General features: G+C 41.9%; 1 protein-coding gene across 1 annotated transcript in view; it reads right to left on the reverse strand.

The window, feature by feature from the left end:
- rfwd3 (ring finger and WD repeat domain 3) overlaps positions 1-18,107 on the reverse strand; it is a 38,437-nt gene extending 20,330 nt beyond the window's left edge. The window contains exons 1-6 of the mRNA XM_080736288.1: positions 17,993-18,107; positions 16,788-17,089; positions 14,228-14,547; positions 9,023-9,072; positions 8,540-8,785; positions 2,112-2,203 (exon numbers count right to left, since the gene is read on the reverse strand). Coding sequence (XP_080592414.1) covers positions 2,112-2,203; positions 8,540-8,785; positions 9,023-9,072; positions 14,228-14,547; positions 16,788-17,086 — 1,007 coding nt within the window. The 5' untranslated portion in view covers positions 17,087-17,089; positions 17,993-18,107. The remainder of the gene's footprint in view (positions 1-2,111; positions 2,204-8,539; positions 8,786-9,022; positions 9,073-14,227; positions 14,548-16,787; positions 17,090-17,992) is intronic.
- Between the last annotated feature and the right edge of the window lie 3,763 nt (positions 18,108-21,870).

The following is a 21,870-nucleotide window of genomic DNA, read 5'->3' on the forward strand; positions in this document are numbered from 1 at the left end:
CCCATTACATTGAAAACCTAGTAACATCACTGCCAGAGTTAGGCAACTTTTGATTTGTTTTTAGTCAGTCTGTTGAATAAAATTTCATTTAGTTTTAGTCATATTTCATCATGTCATCTGAAAGGTTTTAGTTTAGTCGACCAAATGTACAGTACAGTTGATTTTGTCGACAAATTAGCCCTATTCACGGCCCGCCCACTCAGCAAATTTCTCAGCAACTTCCTGGTGCTGACGTCATTTTAGAAGGGGAAACTATAACAGAAATAGCTGGACTTAAAGCCAAAAAAATCATTATTTCCAACGGTAAAGTAATTTATAATGCTTTGTGCCTTTTACCATCTTGTGTTCTTGATCATGCTAGCCGTATTTTATACTTTACTATTCGGAAATTGCATTAAATTTACGATTTCTGTGTTAACTCTATGGGCTTTGAGAAGGGTTTCCCCTTCAAAACGTGACTTCAGCACCAGGGGGATGCTGAGTGGGCGGGCCGTGAATAGGGTATAAGTATTTTGGCGGGCCTTGTTGGTGTCGTAATGGCTGATTTTACACTTGGTTGCATGCTGAAAATAGCCGATCTACAAGCTCACAAGGCAACGTGCTGTGAGCTTGTAGATCTGCTATTCTGCAAAATTAGCATTGTCTTTTTCTGGGGACAAACTAAACGCCCTACGCTCTCTCTCCCCCTCTCGTAATTCAAGACCAAACTGCTCTAAGAACCAGTGGGTCCATTAGTTCTGCTGCTGAAGAGACTATTAATAATAAAAACAATAGGGTTATCATTATTGAACTAAATAAAGCGTTCATCCTATACAGAACGGAGCTCAAAGTGTTTCATAATCAGTTGATTGGTAATTATAGGTCCGCTCAGGACATTGCTGGCTAGGTCAGGATAGAGAGCACATTTAATTACCATTACAAGCATTCATAAAGTGTTCCTCCTCGCGCAAACTGCCACCACCTTCACAACGGTTTCCTCTTAACATTCATCAGGCTACTGTGGTGGTGGTGGTAACCAGGGATTGTGCACTTCAAGCCTGATTACATGCGTCTTGCAACAGTGCACGATGTTTGCAGTGTTTGCAGTGTTCAGGGTCGAGATTGTCATGTCTGCAGAAGCCAGCAATTTGTTAAAATGTGATTGCAAGCAGCAGCTAGGGCTAGGACTGTCACAATTATTACATAATCGTCTAATTGCAATTATTTGACATAATCGCGATTATTTTTCATAATCGTCATAATCGTTTCCATGTTGAAAATGTTCATATATATTTTTTAAAGTAAAAAAAAAGTGGAAATATGATGTACAATATGATGTACAAGCTCACAACGCGTCGGATCGTGACGCGTTGTGAGCTTGTATATCGGCTATTTCCACTATCAATGTTCTTTTTTAAGTATAAAGTTGTCAAATATGTCAGTGTATTTAGGTTATGTGTCATATCTACCATGTGCAACTTCAAAGTCTAAAAGCAAAACAGAAATGTAATTGTCAACGACAAAAACACAATTAAATCGTTAATCGTAATTATTTGAGTGACAATTAATCGTCATGTAAAATGTCATAATCGTGACAGCCCTAAGCGTGGCCAGTGTAGAATCTCCCCTCTTCTGTTGCTTTGTATTGACCTTTATTTTATTCAGGGAAGACCGTTGAGAGCAAGCTATCTTTTTTCCATGATCACAACATAAGTATACAAAGAAACAATGCAAGTTTAAGTAAAGTGCAATATAATCAACATTAAAGACATTGCAATGCAGATAAATAAGGGCTCAGAAAGCAGGTGCAGTCCTTATGTAATGCATCCTGTAAGTAGAACCCTTACGTTATTGTTAAACATCTGGCATTACTCGTCTTTATTTACAAGACATCTACACTATTAGAGAATGTAGAAGAATTGTTATTTTGATCAACGTTTGCAACGTTTTCTCTCTCCTATGAACTATGATAAAACATCAATAAGACATGGAATTGTGGACAAAATCTGGGGGTCGGTCACATACCCCGCGCTAAATCTCATTGAATGATGGGCTGTGGCTCAAATGCTGAATAAATAATGACCTTGACCTGAAAAAGGTTGAAAACCACTGTTCTCTACGGTGCTACTCACTTCTTCATGCTCTCCTGCTCAGAGTTGTCCAGAGCTCTCAGCTTGCGTGCGTACAGGAGCACCAGATCAGAGCGCTTGGCTTTCTTATTGCACTGCGGATGACAACAATACAAAACCATCAGGTCAATGAAAGACACGTTCACCAACGTAGAAGAACTATACGTTCTACTGCATTGTAATAGACCGTTTGTCAGCCTTCTGATTGGTCCCTGAGACTCCCTGACTGGCCAACCAGAAAAAAACATTCACTTTTTGCTATCGGGGGTGGAGTTTGTGCAGTGGAGAATATTGAATGTGGCTTTCAACAACTGTCCGCAGTGCGCGACACGGAGATCGGCCGGTACGGTGATAGCGACGGCAAGCGTCAAGCGGTCTCGCTCATCATAACGAATAAGCTTCAACAAACTAGTTCACATGTACCTTATCAATGGTCTAAGAGTCACGATTGGGTACATATAATTTAAATGGGCAGAATTACGAAAAGCCAGCCTATTATGTGAGGAGAAACATTCTCTCTGTCCTCTTCCTAGTACCCAAGATGCAATGCGCTTCTCTTTCTATCTCTGATCCAGAGGATTAAACTAATTAAAACATTTATTTTTCGGGGGAAAACTACTGTTTTGCTATGTAATTACTGTACCTTTTTCTTCCCTTTTTATTAATATCACGTAGATGTGTTTTTTGTGGTACTTTATATAGCTGTAATGAGGCTATGAAGGGAAAAAAAATCCCATCCACTACCACTATAAAAGAATCTGCAAAGAGGATTCTGTCCCACTGGGATTAAACAAATTAAAACATATATTTTCGGGTAAATCCCCTGTTTTGCAATGTAACTACTGTACCTTTGTCTTCCCTTTTTATTAATATCACCTAGGTGTTTTTCCTTTGGTACTTTATATAGCTGTAATGAGGCTATGAAGGGAAAAAAGAAATCCCATCCACTACCACTATAAAAGAATCTGCAAAGAGGATTCTGTCCCACTGGGATTAAACAAATTAAAACATATATTTTCGGGTAAATCCCCTGTTTTGCAATGTAACTACTGTACCTTTGTCTTCCCTTTTTATTAATATCACCTAGGTGTTTTTCCTTTGGTACTTTATATAGCTGTAATGAGGCTATGAAGGGGAAAAAAAATCCCATCCACTTCCACTATAAAAACAATCTGCCCAGGGTTAATGTCCCATCATAGTAACAGGGCAGAATGGGGCGGGATTTGCAAAAGGGTTTATTATGGCTGTTTGCAGTATATCTGACCTGTATAATTTAATGAATTAACACAATACAGCGTCATAGCCATTCTGAATATAGGCATAAATGCTGCATGGTCCAAGTATGTGTGCGCACTATATACAGAACACTATTATGCAATTCCATGACCTTTTGTATATGGATTCCTTAGTATATGGCAGGTTCATGCCAGATTTACATTACACTGTCTGTAACCAACAGAACAGATGATAAAAAGGAATGAATGTCTTTAAAGGCCAGTCTAGGCATCAAAGCCCAGACCTGGGCCAATGTCCGCCTAGTGTTGCGCTGACCTGTGACCTGTTTTACCTCTCATTAAAAGTAATAAGGTTGATAAGGTTGTAGCTATGGATGGCCAACAGTTAACCGTTACCGTTTAACCGATAAGAAATTGGTTACCGGTAAGCACTAACGGTTAATGGTGACCGATAAAGAAAAACAAGAAAAGCAACCCATGTGTCACACCAAAAACACCAATATCTATGCAACATCAAGTCATCAACCATGCAACTATACGCACTGTGGTCACACATTTCTGTACACCAATCTTTGTGTAAAATCCATGCATGCATGCGTCTCCGACGCTTGATTTGGAATCGCACACGCTAACTTATGTGTAAATAATAAATATGGCACTTTATTATGGGGAAAACGTGTGTATTTTCCTTTTTTAAATCGCTAAAATAGGCCAACACCATGCTTTTAAAACTATATTTTTTGTATAAATATATGCTCAAAATTGAGTCTTAAGGCCCATTCCCACTGGGCCAGATAACAGATATCTGGAGATATTTCTCCAGATATTTCTCCATGCAAAGTGGATGGTAGATACAGATAAAAAAAATGTTTTGCCACAGATAAAAGTATCTGTGGCAAATATCTGTGGTATATATTTTTTTTATCTGTATCTACCATCCACTTTGAATGGAAAAATATCTGGAGAAATATCTCCAGATATCTGTTATCTGGCCCAGTGGGAATGGGCCTTTAGACAGGTTTTAACCCTCAACAAACACTCTGACCATTCTTTTTGTTTGTTCTAGCTCTACTATAATGAGGCTCTCCAGCTGCAATACCAAAACGGCCTCTGTTTGCTCAGGGGCGCATCTAGTGGGGTTTTTCCAGAAAAAAATAAGTTTTTGAAAAAAAAAGTTTTTTGAAAAAAAAAAAGTTTTGTGAAAAAAGGTTTTTGAAAAAAAAATTTGAAAAAAGGTTTTGAAAAAAAAACCTAACCCAATACCAAAACGGCCTCTGTTTGCTCAGGGGCGCATCTAGTGGGGTTTTTCCAGAAAAAAAATAAAGTTTTTTGAAAAAAAAAAAGTTTTTGAAAAAAAAGGTTTTTGAAAAAAAATGTTTTTTGAAAAAAGTGTTTTGAAAGAAAAAAAAAGTTTTGTGAAAAAAAAAGTTTTTTGAAAAAAAAAAGTTTTTGAAAAAAAAAGTTTTTTGGAAAAAAAATTTGAAAAAAAGTTTTGAAAAAAAAAAAATTGAATTTTTTTTTTTTTTTAATTCTTTTTTTTTTGACTAACGCGTGTGACGTCACATGCGTCAACTCTCAGAACAGCACTGTTCTGAGAACCCGTGGAAAGCTTTTCATCTCTGTCTTCCCAAAACCAGAGAAAGACACAATGTACAGAAATAGGACTTTGTGAGGATAGAAGGTGCCAGTGGGACCCCAAAAAAAGGTTTTAAAATAGAAAAAGTGAAAATTCATGGTGTAGGTCCTTTAACGGTTAACGGTTAATTAACCGATAAGGTAGAGATGTTACCGATCAATCGGCAATGGATCGGATCGGGGCCGATCAAAGCGTGATCGGCGATAATCGGTGGTTTAGATCAAAAGGTAAATTCACCGATCCGATCGGATTGGTGCATCCAATCAACCAGCCGTTCAGTATGCCCACTTGAGGCCATTTTGGGGTATTGATTTCCACAGTGCTGAAGGAATAATTAGTTACTGCTATGCTAATAAATACATAGTAATGCTGGTAAATAACTATAAGGCAAATATATAAATGAATTCATGAGTGAATTAATTAATTAAAGTTAAAACATTAACATTTAGAAAATATAAATAATAACTTGATCGGATCGGTGATTGATCGGTATCGGGTGATCAAACTTTTGTGATCGGTGCTCGGTGATCGGTTCCAAAAAACCTGATCGGACCATCCCTACGATAAGGCCTTACGGTCATCGGTTAAGAAAAATTCTCCCTTTGGCCATCGCTAGTTGTAGCCGTCCTACTCTGACATGCTTGATAAATCAGCCCTGTGAAATTGTCGTTTCAAAAGATCCTTATTTGTTCATGTTCTGTTTGCATACATAGGAGTGGCAGTGTGTACACCGGATGCTACTGTCACCTTATGTGATATTTTATTCAACATCTTTTGCCAAGCCGTTTGTTGATCTTTCATCATCTTTCAACACTATTCAACCCCGCCTAACTCTGCAAACTACTTTTGGTGTTGACTCTAGTGGCGTTGATTGGATCCTCTCCAATAGAAGACAGTGGGGCTACACGACACAGCTTGTATTTTAACATCAATTTCTTTTGAGAAATTCTAATTGTAATATTTCAGAATAGGGGCTATATAGTCTGGAAGCATACATATTTTCAAAATCTATTTTTGCCCCATACTTATCCAGACCTGAAGAATTAAATTCCACACTCTCCATACTTGCGTAAGAACCCTGAGTACTTATTATTATCTCTTTTTACATTACATTCTAGAACTGCAGCCAGCGGTATTTGGTAGACACGACCAAATGCAGCACTCCAATTGGCTATAACGTCCTATTGTCACGGTTACGGTACGGCCAGTCCAGGGGATCTTAACGTCCGCCCAGCCCATGGATCCGTAACCCTACACCAGCCCATACAAGCCTGCAAGCAGCTGTTGTCACGGTTACGCTCCACCCAGCCCACAGCCAGCCCACTGAATCTCAGAGGCAGCTGATGCACACGAGAAAGATTTGCGCGACAATTAAAACAACTCCGGCAGCAAGAACACACAGGAGAACACAAAACAACTCAAATTAAACAACTCCAGCAAACAAACTAACTCGAGCAAGACACAGGAGGGAGGACTCCCTTTGCAATCCTGCAATGACGACCTTAAATGCTGCTTCAGCTAAAAAAGGTAATTATTGTATTGCATTTCTTTGCATAAAACACATCGTCTCTCTCTGCGCGCGCGTGTGCGCGTGCGTGCGTGTGTGTGTGTGTGTGTGTGTATTGTAACTGCGTCTTCTATAGCAAACAGTGCTAAACTCTTCAATCAATCAATCAGTCTATACAACAACGTGAGGTCTAGAATTGAGCGGCCGCGAATTTCTAGTACAATACATTATGACAATGATATTTGGTAGCCTGTTGGAGCCAAGATGTCTCAGCTAGGCCTAATAGTTATTGTTACAGCCTATTTGATATTAATATATATATAAGGATTGGATTGAGGCAAGTCCCTGCGACATACTAGCATCATGCCCAGGGGGTGTACTTCTACATCAAGCTGCCCCACGCATCAGACAGGATTGGTCATGCTTCGCTATCACAACATGTAATATAAATGATAAGACCGAATTCATTTCCCAGCGGATTCCTCATGACTTGCGTCACCACACTAGCCCTAACAACACTTGCATTTCCCCAGAATTACACCTTTTTAGTTACTTGCGCAAGCCGAGCGTGCAAGTACTGCGATCGGCTTGGTATGTATGCATGCATACATGTATGTATGTCAGTTAGGGATGTTAATCGACGCATTATTTGCGAATCGACGCGTCGATCGACTTTTGTCACTTTTTATCAGCTAAGCAGCAGCTGAGAGGAGAGCACAACGGCGCATTACTTTAAGCAACACAACTTATGCAGCTGCACCCATCAGAACTTGCATCAAAGCCCTAATAATAATTATAATAAATAATTGCTCTTCCTTGCGTTAGCATGGAGTCTGTTCTTTAGAGACTAGAAGCGGAGTGACAAAGTCCATAGAACGTTGTGGGAGTGCTCTGGCTGGCACCCCAGGCTAGTGTATCAAATGTGGAGCTTTGGTCTGCCTCGCTCTCCCTCCCCGACCGCGTCCACGGGTGTGTCGCATTAACGACGAGTAGAGTATTTTATGTTGTGTTTTATTGTCAATCTTGACAAAATCGCCGCACATGAAGCAACGCTGCCATTAACAAGCAAGCTTTCGTGTCAAGCATGCATGCAAAGGCAGGAGGTAAACAAAACGCGTTACGCAAACAAAACATCCAGTCAGCACTGCTATGACATGTGCATCAGACCAGTCCAGCAGTGTTTCTCAAACAGTAGTCCGCGGACCTGACTAGCGCCGCATGCATGCGAATCTGCGATGCATGCATGCACAACACAGACACACACACCGCTTTCTTGTAAAACATTAACGCTTATAACGTTTTTGAATATGCGATTAAAACATTTTTTGGGGAAAAACTTTAGAAAAATAAAAATAAAACGATTTTTCGACTCATACTTTTTGAGTCTCGGTGAGCATGAGTCCATTTTCAAGTCCATTTTCGTTAACAGGCAATGAGGAACAAGTATTCCTGGTGATGCCAGTGGTGATTAACCTGACTGCGCCCGATGATGGCAGTTACCTTCATCTGGGATCCCTCGGGCAGACCCGATGTAAGGGGCAGGCCATTTTTTCAAATTCTTTAGCAGGTGATTGGATGTGGCCGTCTCTCTATCACAGTCTGGGAGTGCCAACTCCAACCACTCATATTGGCCTGTCTGCATCCACGTGGTCTGCAATCAGACTCTATTGGCTCAGAGCCGCTCAGAGCCCGCCCGTAGCTGCCACTGATTGGTCCAGCCCGGGACTTTACAAGCGTTATCAACTCCCCCCCCGAGAGATCTCAGATGGTAAAGTAGGGCGGTAGCCTACGCACTACTGCCACCATCTGGCTCAGTCAGGTTAAGTGGTGATGTCATTGGTCATAATATATGTGTTTTTTGGAGGTGGTGATGCCAGTGGTGAGCACACCTCATGGCGCGCTCTGCTTTCGCACAAGTAGGCCATACAAGGCCTACATGGCCTACTTGGGGTAAGTTGGCACCTCAACAGAGTGCAGTTCTAGTTTAACTTCATTTTGAAAGACGTCATACATGGAAGATCCTAACAGGCTACTTCCACACACACACACTGACCTGTGGGCACTTGGCCGTCTGGCCCTGGCTCTTCAACCAGCGGTCGATGCAGGCGAACCCGAACAGGTGGCCGCAGCGCAGCGCGGACAGCCGGTGCGCTCCCGCCGAGGTGAACGACTCGAAGCAGATGGGGCAGTTGTTGTCGCCCTCGCCCTCCGGCTCTTCCCTCTGGGAGGAGCGGAGCGACACTGCAGAGGAGGCAGCGGCGGCGGACGTAACCGCTGCAGAGGCTGCAGAGGACGATGACTGGAGATGGAGGAGACAACAGACAGGACACAGAGGTTAAATGAAATATAGCTTGAATTCTAAAAGCAAACATTTTTATCAAAAGAAAAATTCTGTGGTTCCCAATATTTTCAGGCCTGCTATTTTTGAAGAATCATGAAAATTAGAATTTTGACCCGATTGTATAAGTGTCTTTTGAATCCTTCTAAGATTTCTTTGAAAAAATTATAAAAATGCAAAATTAAAAAAGGTTCTTACCTGAACACTTTGTTCTGTAGCCTCTGTCCGCACAGTGGCTGCAGTGGGAGCTGTGTATACAAGGTACATGGAAGAATAGAAGGCACAGAAGTGGGGAGGATGGGACAATATGAAGATTTCATGTCACGATTATTGTGACCGAGAGAATCGTTATTTACGATATTATCGCGATAATCAAAATACCCCCAACATCCATAATCCTGGGGCGGAACATTTGCCAAAAAATAGCAGATCTACAAGCTCACAACGCGTCGCAATACGACGTGTTGTGAGCTTATAGATCGGCTAGTTTTTGGGAAATAGATTTTCTCGAGAGTGAAAAAAAGACTCATGTACATTATTTAGAGGTCCGTTTTTACCAATCTTAAAGGGTTTAATGGTACCGGATATGCAGCACGGCAAATTAAAAGGTTTATTGATCCCAGTGCATGACGGAGGACAATTTCACGATAAATTAAAATCTCCACGATACGATTATCATGAATGTTTTTCATCACGATAATCGATAATAACGATTATCGTCAAATCCATAGCCATACACAGAACAGAAGTTGTATTTGTAAAGCACATTTCAACAACACCAGTGGTCCTCAACCTTCTCAAGCCGGGACCCCCCAAAATGATCATAATATTTGACCTGGGGACCCCCACCGTGACATGCACTTGGAAGTGCACTGTAGGAGTTGAGGCATTATAGTAGGGCAGGAGAGAGGGGTCTACCAGCACCCCAATGACATGTTTTCGAAACCTGTTTTTTTTGGACCGTTATGATGTCTAGTTATGATTTCTGCTTGTTGCCGTCGCCAACTAATACCCCATGGGGTTCATTTTTAACCTTTTCTCACAACTATTCCCAATCTGAACCATACAATGGTCATAACAGAAAATGCCATAACGCTTGATGTAAACAACCTACAGGGACAAATGAACACACTTTTCTATATGATTTTGACCCAGGGAATTCATTAAAGTGGTTATTTTTTACATTTAAGCACATCTTGACCCTATTTCAGGACAGAAACGGCGAAGAATAACCCAAAAATGTTCAAAACACGTCTATACTTCTCTTTGTACAGATGAATTAAGGTGTATTCTTTTGATACCACAGGTTTTTTAGGACCCTTATGATGTCTAATTATGATTTCTGCTTGTTGCCGTGGTCAACTAATGTCCCATGGGGTTAATTTTTAACCTTTTCTCACATATCCCCAATTAGTGTGGGGATTTAGGGGAGCAAATGCTAAATTCGTGCAATTTTGACTTAAAGCGCGAAATTTTGCACAGATGTAGCCCAGGGCTTGCTCTAATGATTTAGCTAGGGCGCCCGAGTCTGCGACCTTCGGGGTCTCCACAGCGGTCAAATCAAGTTGGCCTTCCATTGACTTTCTATACAGGAGGAAAATACCCAGAAAAAGATTTTTTTTCTGGGTATTTAAGGAGGATCTGAGGGGTCTAACTAGGGGTTTGTCATGATGCTGAATCCATTGCAGGCATTTGTTTTGCACAAAAAACATTCAGTGGGCTAGAAATGGCCTTAGAAAACAATACACGTATGGGTGAGTATTCATGTTAGTCGGAGGCCTTAGGTTTTTTTTTTCTTGTGCTAATCAGTCTAAAAGTTCAAAGTTTTGCACAGATGTAGCTCAGGGCATGTTCTAATGATTTAGCTAGGGCGCCCGAGTCTGCGACCTTCGGGGTCGCCACAGCACCCACACAACTCTGAAAAGTGATGACTCATCACTTTTCATCACTAAAGTCGATGGGAGCCCAACTTGATTTGGCCGCTGTGGCAACCCCGAATGTCGCAGACTCGGGCGCCCTAGTTAAATCATTAGAGCATGCCCTGAGCTACATCTGTGCAAAATCTTGAACTTTTAGACTGATTAGCACAAGAAAAAAAAACCCTAAGGCCTCCGACTAACATGAATACTCACCCATACGTGTATTGTTTTCTAAGGCCATTTCTAGCCCACTGAATGTTTTTTGTGCAAAACAAATGCCTGCAATGGATTCAGCATCATGACAAACCCCTAGTTAGACCCCTCAGATCCTCCTTAAATACCCAGAAAAAAAATATTTTTCTGGGTATTTTCCTCCTGTATAGAAAGTCAATGGAAGCCCAACTTGATTTGACCGCTGTGGAGACCCCGAAGGTCGCAGACTCGGGCGCCCTAGCTAAATCATTAGAGCAAGCCCTGGGCTACAATACATCTGTGCAAAATTTTGCGCTTTAAGTCAAAATTGCACGAATTTAGCATTTGCTCCCCTAAATCCCCACACTAATTGGGGATATGTGAGAAAAGGTTAAAAATTAACCCCATGGGACATTAGTTGACCACGGCAACAAGCAGAAATCATAATTAGACATCATAAGGGTCCTAAAAAACCTGTGGTATCAAAAGAATACACCTTAATTCATCTGTACAAAGAGAAGTATAGACGTGTTTTGAACATTTTTGGGTTATTCTTCGCCGTTTCTGTCCTGAAATAGGGTCAAGATGTGCTTAAATGTAAAAAATAACCACTTTAATGAATTCCCTGGGTCAAAATCATATAGAAAAGTGTGTTCATTTGTCCCTGTAGGTTGTTTACATCAAGCGTTATGGCATTTTCTGTTATGACCATTGTATGGTTCAGATTGGGAATAGTTGTGAGAAAAGGTTAAAAATGAACCCCATGGGGTATTAGTTGGCGACGGCAACAAGCAGAAATCATAACTAGACATCATAACGGTCCAAAAAAAACAGGTTTCGAAAACATGTCATTGGGGTGCTGGTAGACCCCTCTCTCCTGCCCTACTATTACATTTACATCCAGTTTGACTTTGTTCCACAGATACATATTGTGAAAATAGCAGATCTAACGCGAGGTGTTTTTCACAATGTTTGCCTCTTACTTATATTCTTATTCTTCTTTTAATTGTACAGTTGGTTGATTAATGATTACTTTTGATGCAATATATATATTCTTTCTTTTTTCAAAGTCTGCGAAATGCATCATATGACCAGTTGTAGCATGCTGAAATACTAAAATATCTAAAAACACAGATTGAACACAAAAGATAACTCAGGATTGCGTTGATCGTGACCCAAACAACAATAAAATAAGATCTGGTTGTCCCAGAGGTGAAGTGGTCCTTTAAAGTCATATGGGGACCCCCAAAATTACCCGCAGGTTGAGAACCACTGCTTTACACAGAGAATCCAGGAAAGGAAACACAATTATACGACGACATCAGGATGCATAAAACAAAATAACAACTTGTATGAAGGTATTAAATGTCACTCATTTCTTTGTATATGTAGGTTATGTCACATCTCTGCCCTGTAAAATTTCAAAGCCTAAAAAGCCAAACTAGCAAGATAATTTGAATTCATTCATACGTTCCAGTGTTCATTGAATGACACAATTAACCAATTCAGAACGGGTACACATTATTGTGTATCATTATTTTATGCTTTAACTATTGGAAAATAGCAGATATACAAGCTCACAGCGCGGCACTCGGTGCGCCGAGCTTGTAGATCTGCTATTTTTGAAAAATCGTGAAAATCAGAATTTTGACCAGATTCTATTAACTTTTTTGGTGCCATGATTTTTTCTCTTCAATGTCCCACGATGCCATGGTCTCCATAGACTTCCATGTAATTTATAGTGCACGGATCGTGCACGCCCATGCCTAGATGATGCACCACGTGTGTGCCCACTCAAAAAAACATTTTTGAAAAAAAAAAAACATTTTGAAAAAAAAGAAAAAAAAATCTTCAAAAATGGCCCAAACTCGGGAAACTCGGGGTTGGCACAGCGTTGGTACCAATACAAACTCGGGAAACTCGGGGTTGGCACAGCGTTGGTACCAATACAAACTCGGGAAACTTGGGGTTGGCACCATATGTGTTAAGTGTCTTTTGAATCCTTCTAAGGTTTTTTGAAAAACCTGTGTTTCTGTCAGCAATCTGGCCAGCCATCGTCAAAGAAAAGGTCCTTTTCACTTAACTGGAGCTCAGTTAGTCTGTTCTTGAGAGACTACTATGTCAGTGGTTCTCAAACCTTTTCATGTGAAGGACCCCCAAAATGATATGCATTTGGCCACGGACCCCCATCTCAAAATATCTAGTTCCAGAACCACCCAGAAGCAAAATTTGAGTTACAAACGTTTGCTTTGAAAATACATATATTCAAAGATTTGCACACATTTTCACGACTTTTTCAAAAATAGCAGATCTACAAGCTCGCAGCGCGGCACTCGGTGCCGTGCTGTGAGCTTGTATATCTGCTATTTTTCACTGGTTAAAGCATTCAATAATTCTAGGCCTAAATGGGTTAAAGTCATATGGGGACCCCCAAAATTACCCGCAGGTTGAGAACCACTGCTTTACACAGAGAATCCAGCAAAGGGAACACAATTATACAACGACATCAGGAAGCATAAAACAAAATAACAACTTGTATGAAGGTATTAAATGTCAGTAATTTCTTTGTATATGTAGGTTATGTCACATCTCTGCCCTGTAAAATTTCAAAGCCTAAAAAGCCAAACTAGCAAGATAATTTGAATTCATTCATACGTTCCAGTGTTCATTGAATGACACAATTAACCCATTTAGAATGGGTAAACATTATTGTGTATCATTATTTTATGCTTTAACTATTGAAAAATAGCAGATATACAAGCTCACAGCGCGGCACTCGGTGCGCCGAGCTTGTAGATCTGCTATGTTTGAAAAATCGTGAAAATCTGAATTTTGACCCGATTCTATAAGTGTCTTTTGAATCCTTCTAAGGTTTTTTGAAAAACCTGTGTTTCTATGTCAGCAATCTGGCCAGCCATCGTCAAAGAAAAGGTCCTTTTCACTTAGCTGGAGCTCAGTTAGTCTGTTCTTGAGAGACTACTATGTCAGTGGTTCTCAAACCTTTTCATGTGAAGGAACCCCAAAATGATATGTATCCCATCTCAAAATATTTAGTTCCAGGGACCACCCAGAAGCAAAATTTGAGTTACACACGTTCACTTTGAAAACACATATATTCAAAGATTTGCACACATTTTCACGACTTTTTCAAAAATAGCAGATCTACAAGCTCGCAGCGCGGCACTCGGTGCCGCGCTTCAAGCTTGTATATCTGCTATTTTTCACCGGTTAAAGCATTCATGGGTTAAAAAATCCTTAATCAATCGCAATCGTTTACAATTAAGAACCCCACCTGTGGGATGGGGGTCCCGTGGGAGGGCTTGGGGGGGCGGTGGGGGGGCGCCGCTGCTCACGCGCAGGCCGGAGGGCAGGGCCAGGTCAGCGGCGGCGGGCGCCGGGGGGGCGGCGGCGTGGGGGCGGGGCGTGTCCTCCTCCTCAGAGTCGCTGACCTCGGTGGTGCTGCCGGACATGGGCTCCGTGGTGCTGCCGCCCGACTCCGCCTCGGCGGCGGCGGCGGCGTGGGCGGCCGGGGCGCGCAGCAGGAAGTCCAGGAAGCCCCTGGAGGGGTTGGCGGTGGCCGTCTGGCTGGGATAGTGCACCCTCAGGCTCATCCTGGAAGGAGGAACGTCAGGAAAACACAAAGTCAGAGGCCTTAGGGAGATAGAATGGTCATTTCATGGTCATTTCTTGCTAATCAGTCTAAAAGCGCCAAATTTTGCACAGATGTAGCCCAGGGCATGCTCTAATGATTTGGCTAGGGCGCCCCAGTCGGCGACCTTCGGGGTCACCAGTCACCACAGCGGCCAAGTTGGGCTCCCATCGACTCTATACAGGAGGAAAATACCCAGAAAAACAATTTTCCTGGGTATTTAAGTAGGATGTGAGGGGTCTAACTATGTGTATGTCATGATGCTGAATCCATTGCAAGCATTTGTTTTGCTCCAAAAACATTCCTTGGGCTACAAATGGCCCCAGAAAATTATGGTTTAGTGATGAAAAGTGATGAGTCATCACTTTTGATCACTTTTCACAGTTTTGTGGGCTTTTAGACTGGTTAGCACGAAACATCCCTAAGGCCTCCGACTAACACACAGGCAGATTAAAAAAAAGGTGAGACGTGAGATGTTAAAGAAATAATCTATTAGAGGCTGACACGTGACAGATTTTTTTGTCCGATGCCGATCTCGATATTGTGTGCAATATTGTCTAATCAATTTGAAGAAAAAAAAAGAAAAAAAAAGGTTATTTGTTTCAAGGTTCTTTTTGAGAATGTCCAACTTGAATTTATTTAAACACTTTAGCCCCAAATGGCCGATCCACAAGCTGTGTAGATGTGCTCAATTTTGAATACTTTTTGGAAGCTTTTGAACACAAAAATATATGGATGGAAATGTTGAAAGTGTATAACTGCCGATACTGATGTTGTCAAAAAAGTTAAATAAGCACCAATGTGCTCTATAATCAATGAAAAACAATCCAGCGATTTCGCAGACCATTTTAGCCTCGGCTCACCGCCGAGATTGAATTGGCATCCAAGTTAGGTGTCGCCATGGACATAGAAAGGTAGACGCCTCCTACGGCTCTTCTTTAAGGCAAGCTTCCGGAATTCTGAAGAACGCTTTCGCATGCGTCACAGAAGGGGCGTTCGGTAGGCCAATCAGATGCGGGACTCCCTCTTTCCCAGAGGCACTTACTTTGGCAACATAAACGTTTGTCTCCTCATGCCAATAAAGCTCCTTCTAATATTGAATGTAAGTCCCGGAAAAGAGGGGTCCTCCCTATGTTCCCCAGGTTCTATGGTCCCCACTTCCCAGGTTAACCTTCACCAGCGTCGGCAGACGTCAGAGGCTGCGCGGGAGGAGCCAGCTTTAGTTTTAGTTTTTTTTTTCACCAGCTTTAGTTTTACTGAGGTTAGGGTTAAGGTTAGGTTTAGGTGGTAAGTGGGGAACATAGAACCTGGGGAACATAGGTACGGACACGCTGTGTCTGGCCAGTAGTCACTTTGAGTGGCAGAGTGCCTTCCATGAACTGCAGTGAGGTATCTAGATTTTTATCCATGGGTGTTGCTACTCGCTACCCAAAATCCCATCCACCTGTTTCCGCGGGAGTTTACTGGAGATTATTTGGACCACACTTCCGGTTTAACAGCAGACATACAAGCTCACGTCGCGTCGCAGATGCAGCCCGTTGTGAGCTTGTAAATCACACTCGGCTGCGGCGCCGGAAGCTCGGTACAACGTCTGCGCAATGCACTATGGGGCGTTGGAAAGCCGTGGATAGTTTTTGAGTGCCGCGCAGTGTTGTTTTTTACACCAAATTTTGATTTAGTTTTAGTCATAGTCTTTTGAACAAAATGTATTTTAGTTTTAGTCATAATTTAGTCACCTAAAAGGTTTTAGTTTTAGTCTAATTTTAGTCGACTAAATAGTATAAGAATTTAGTCGACTAAATCTACAGTTGATTTAGTCAACTGAAATGTATTTAGGAAGGCCTTGATGGCATTGTAATGAATGATTTTACACTTGGTTGTGTGCTGAAAATAGCAGATCTACAAGCTCACAACTGCGACGCGTTGTGAGCTTGTAGATCGGCTATTTTCAGCATGCAAAACCTGAGAGCAACCAAACATAAAATTACTCTCTTCTCCACTAGTCCTTCCCTAACGTTTTAGTCTAGTTTTTATTTTGTTGACGAAATTGTCAATATAATTAGTCTTAGTTTTAGTCATCACAGCTTACTTTTTATTTAGTTTTTATTTAGTTTTAGTCAGTGAAAAAAACGCAGTCGACAAACATTTTTCGTCATAGTTTTAGTCAACGAAATCAACACTGGTGCCGCGTTCGCCGACTCGCCTGACTCTCCTCCGCCTGGTGGTGACCTGCGTGGCGGCGGCCCTGGCGGCGGCTCTGATGGGAACGTCCCGCTCCGCTCTGTGGCTGAAGGCCCAGGTGGGGGGGAGGCGCGCGGCGTGGGGGGCCACCGAGGGGCCCTCCCCCTCCTCCTCCTCCTCGTCGTCTATGTCCGTGCTGCTGCCAGAGTCGATCACCACCGGAGACGACCGGCCCCCGGCGGCCCCGCCGACGTCTGGCCGGGGACCCCTGCCGCTGGGACCATCCTGCTGGTGGACCACGTCCACTTCCATGGCCTCCATCTGCTGGTCAGAGGGAGATGATGATGTCATCAGTAGGGCTGTCACAATTATTACATAATCGTCTAATCGTGATTATTTGACATTATCGCAATTATTTTGTCATAATCGTCATAATCGTGAATGTTGAAAAATGACAGAAATAGTGGAAATAGCAGATCTACAAACTCACAACTTGTAGAGCTTGTAGATCGGCTATTTCCACTATCAATGTTATTATATATAGATGTTAATATTATACTACACAACACAATATACAAGATGCTTTGTCTGCCATTCAATGTTATACGAGTCTAAAGCAAAACAAGGATCTCAATTGAAACAATCCATAGGCTAAACCGGGTTTTTGGGGGGTTTATGCTTTTAGTTGACCTTGTACCAGTAAACTGTACTGTCAATCAACCAAACTTTAGATGATGACTACTAAACATGTTTAATCAAGGTAGGAGGTTGACTGGTTTAGTCAACACCCCCCCCCCCCCCTACGTGAGAAGTCGAGTTATGCAACACCAGCATGTCTTTAGATAACATGGACAGACAAACGGACTGCTCCAAAGAAAAGAGGAACAAACTAAAAGAACAGATCTGCAAGCTCTCAACGACGCGTTGAGAACTTGTAGATCTGTTCTTCTATGGGCATGGGCCTCTCTAGTCTAAGCTAACTAGCTGCTAGCCTGACGTTAGCTCACTCCTTCTGGTCCCCCAACCGTCATTGGTATGATCTAATAAAACATGATTAACTTGACTGCCGACTTAGTAGTAGTAGTATCACCACATCTGATGACAACACGTCATTTGTAACTTATTTAATGTTTGAAATTGTGATAAATAACCAGATCACAACAAACTAACTGGCGTTAGCTTAGCATGCTAAGCAGGCTAACAGATCCCAGAAACAACAAACCTTACCTGCTGTTTGAGTGACTTTGTTTATTTAACCGTAGCGGTTAAACCCGGGCGTCATGACTCAGTGGGCGGCTAGCGGAGCACTGCCACCGTCCTGGGGGGTGCTTTCTGATAGGTTTAATGTGTTATTAATGGAGGTTAATGTGAGGACAGAGAGTTGATCACATAGAAAATGTGAGAGCTGAAAATATGCTCGAATCTCCCCGCGCCACGCTTCTTCTTCTCGCCGTACTGTAACAACCAACTTTATGGCCACTACCGCCCCCTAGGCTCGCTTTAGCGATGGGACGTTCGTGAACGAATCGAGTCTTTTGAACGGCTCTTTGAAATTAACGATGGGATCCGGTTCGCAGTAGGGAGGCAGCCGTTCCTTTCTAATGAACTGTGAACATGTGGTGGGAATTTCTGGGAAAAGTAGGCAATTTCTTTACATAAGTCAAAATATTAATACTGCAATCAATGTGGAAATACTCTGCCACATTAGAAGTTTGGAATGTTAATGTACTTCAGTAAAAGACAAAGTAGGATTACAAAAGTATTAGTATCAAAATATAGTAGAAAGTACTCATTATGCAGAATGTCCCGTTTCACAGCTTTTCCAATGAATAAAATGTAGAAAAAGCTTTTGAAAATAGCAGATCTACAAGCTCACAATGCGTCGCGACGTGACGCATTGTGAGCTTGTAGATCAGCTATTTTCAAATGGCAGGTATGTACCTAATGTATGTCAGAAGTACATTGAAGTTATTTGTAATTATAATAATCAAAATCTACAAAGTAGTAACTCAAATGAGCCAGTCTTTTGAACGGCTCTATGAAGGGAACGAATCCCAGAGATCCAGCTCACTTCAGAGAGCCATAAATCCCATCTCTATTCTCGCCGTACTGTAACAACCAACTTTATGGCCACTACCGCCCCCTATAGGCTCGCTTCACCACATAGCTTCAGTTCAGCAGGCTCCGCAGCACCCGTGGGAAGCCTGGTTTCTATTGCAAATCAACCAGTGTAGCGTGATTATGGATCCAACTGGGAAAGATGGATGGAAACGGCATAGAGCGCTCGTTTTCAGTTATTGTCCACGACATTGCAAGCGGCGCGAAGGCCAGCGGGCCAGGGCCGCGCGGCCGGCGGAGCGCCGCGCGAGTTACGAAGCCGTGGTGAATGCAATCGTTATATTTATGCCCAGGCCGTAAGGCCTGGGCAAGCGCACGATAAACGCCATGGTAATTGGGTTTTGGTGCACCTCGCGCGGTCCAAGTGACTACAACGGAGCGCTCCCTACGTCCGGTTCAGCCAATCACAAGCTTCAAAAATGAGTCCGGGGCGTGGTTATCCATCTTTCCCAGTTGGAGCCATAATCACGCACCAGGGTAATCCGGTCTAAAGCCCGCCTACTGTATCCGGTTATTTGCACGCACACATATACGCAAATTATGTTCCAGTATCCGGTATAGACCCGGACCGGATCAGTAACTTGCAAAGCAACTTCATACCAGTGAACGAAGTCTAGCATCTGGAGCATGTCATGGGCAGAGCAGTATAATCAGAGAGTGGTGTCACCGAGGGGTCTGAAAATGAACTGCGTCACGTGACCCATGTTTCAGCTGTAAAGTGACAAGCGGGAGATTTAAATAACATTGGTTTCAATAGAAGCGTCGCAAACATCGGCATTTTTAGGTAAATATACAACATTACAACCATTTTAAAGTATTTTACAGGGATAACCAAAGTCTCTTTGATATTTACTTTACACTATTGCCAAAAAACGATGTAAAATAACGTGGTTTAAGATCCTTGAAGTCGGGCTGTTGCCCTGTCACTGGCTAATCAATGCGTCGCCATAACGTTGTTAACATGCACAATAGCACCACCGTGTGGCAACTGAAAGTAAGGCAATGAAAGGCATGTACTCTGTTATCGTGAGACTGTCAGTTGCTATTGCTTTCTAACCAATTCTCGCGATTTGTCACTTTAGAAGCTCCCCACGAGCCGCCATTGGACTCGCCCCATGAAGTGAACGTAGTTGGCCTAACTCTTCATTCTAGGGCTCTGGTCATGGGCAATGTTTGCGTGTATCTATTCTGCATCTAGCTTGAGGCAAGACCCAAATTCAGAGTTCAACTCAAACAATTCAATTCAATTTCAATTCAAAGGGCTTTATTGGCATGAGAAAACATACGTCTACATTGCCAAAGCAGAAGTGTACACAATACAATACAGAACAAAATATGTAGGCCTACAGGTGAAAACAGTTTTCATGCTTCACGGTAACGTGCAGGCAGAGCAGGGATATATCAATACAATGGTTTTTAAGGTGGTTGGGTTCCATTTGATATCCTTCTCTTATCACAGCAGCTCACGAATATTGCCTGCTGTGTTTTGCACATTATTTTACTTCACCCAGCAGGTATGGGAGTTTTTCATCATTGGTCATATTTTCAAACTCTCCTTGGGTGGTTATGATCTGTGGGAAGTATGTGTCTCTGATGTCTTGGTACAGCGGACAGGTGGTTAGAAAGTGTAGCTCAGTTTCCACTTAATTTTGTGTGCAGTGGGTGCAAAGTCTGTCTTCTCTAGGGAGCCAGGTATGCCTGTGACGTCCTTTCTCGATTGCAAGACTGTGCTCGACTGAGTCTGTACCTAGTCAAGATTTTTCTTTGTTTTGGGTCGGCCACCTTGCTCAGGTATGTTGCTCAAACCCCAACCCTTTGCTTCTGGGGGTCCCTGGAACAAAATATTTTGAGATGGTGGTCGGCGGCCAAATAGGCCTACCTATCATTTTGGGGGTCCTTGACATGATGTTGAGCATCGCAGTGGGCGTGGTTAACTGGTCCCACTTAAAGATCTCCCGTTCATTTTCCTCATAGACTTTCACGAACATATTCATAACAATTATGTAAGCCTAGAACCAAGCCATCCAGGATTGCAGTGAATCATGACCATAAAACCTTTGTTTCTATGAAAAGAACATTTTGAAAATCGCTAAACAAAGGGTATTTATTAAATGTAGTAGCCTATATCAAATAATGTAATATTAAAATATGTTTTCACTTAGGATCAAAGGTTTTATCGTCATGATTCACTGCAATCCTGGATGGCTTGGTTCTAGGCTTAACATATAATTGTTATAAATATTTTTGTAAAAGTCTATGGGGGAAATGAATGGGAGATTTTTAGTGGGAACAGTAAACCACTTCCACTGCGATGCTACAAATGTTTTCCTATAACAGTTTTCTGAAAAAAAACGTATGTTATATGATATCAGAAGCCCCAAAGTGATTTGATTTTTTTTTTTTTTTAACTTTAATCTTTTTTTTTTATTATAATTAGGCCTATCATTTATCTTGTTTGCTTACATGTTTGATATTGTTTGGTTGAGGTGGTTGTTGTGGTTGATTTGTTTTGTTGCTTAATATAAATGTGTATGCTTTGTGTCGTTAGCCTAATAGCAGAATCCCTCGAAAACGAGATGCTACATCTTCAGGGGGAGAGAATGTCATCATCATCGTCATCATCATGTCCTAACCATTCTTCTACCCTGCTGTGCGTTTAGCCTGCCCTCTAGTGGTTTCAAATTGCCATAGTAATAGCAGTGTACAAACCATAGACTGTAAAAAGGTTCAAACAGGGTCATCAGAGTAGGGAGTTTAGATTATTATTTGCACAAAGCACTGCTCTATAGCATTATAGCAATTTCAGTATTCTTCCAATTTAATGTAACTTACTTCCATTAAACTCATGTTAACTGATATATTGATTTTGTGTATGAGTTACACATGTGATTATGGGGACATTTCCTAATAATGGGAACTCAATCAGGCAATCTGGTACACTTCCCCTTCTTGAGAACACTCTCAAGAAGGGGAAGCGTACCAGATTG

This window comes from Nannobrachium achirus, assembly GCF_963921795.1.
Source record: "Nannobrachium achirus genome assembly, chromosome: 11".
NCBI classification, from domain to species: Eukaryota; Metazoa; Chordata; class Actinopteri; order Myctophiformes; family Myctophidae; genus Nannobrachium; species Nannobrachium achirus.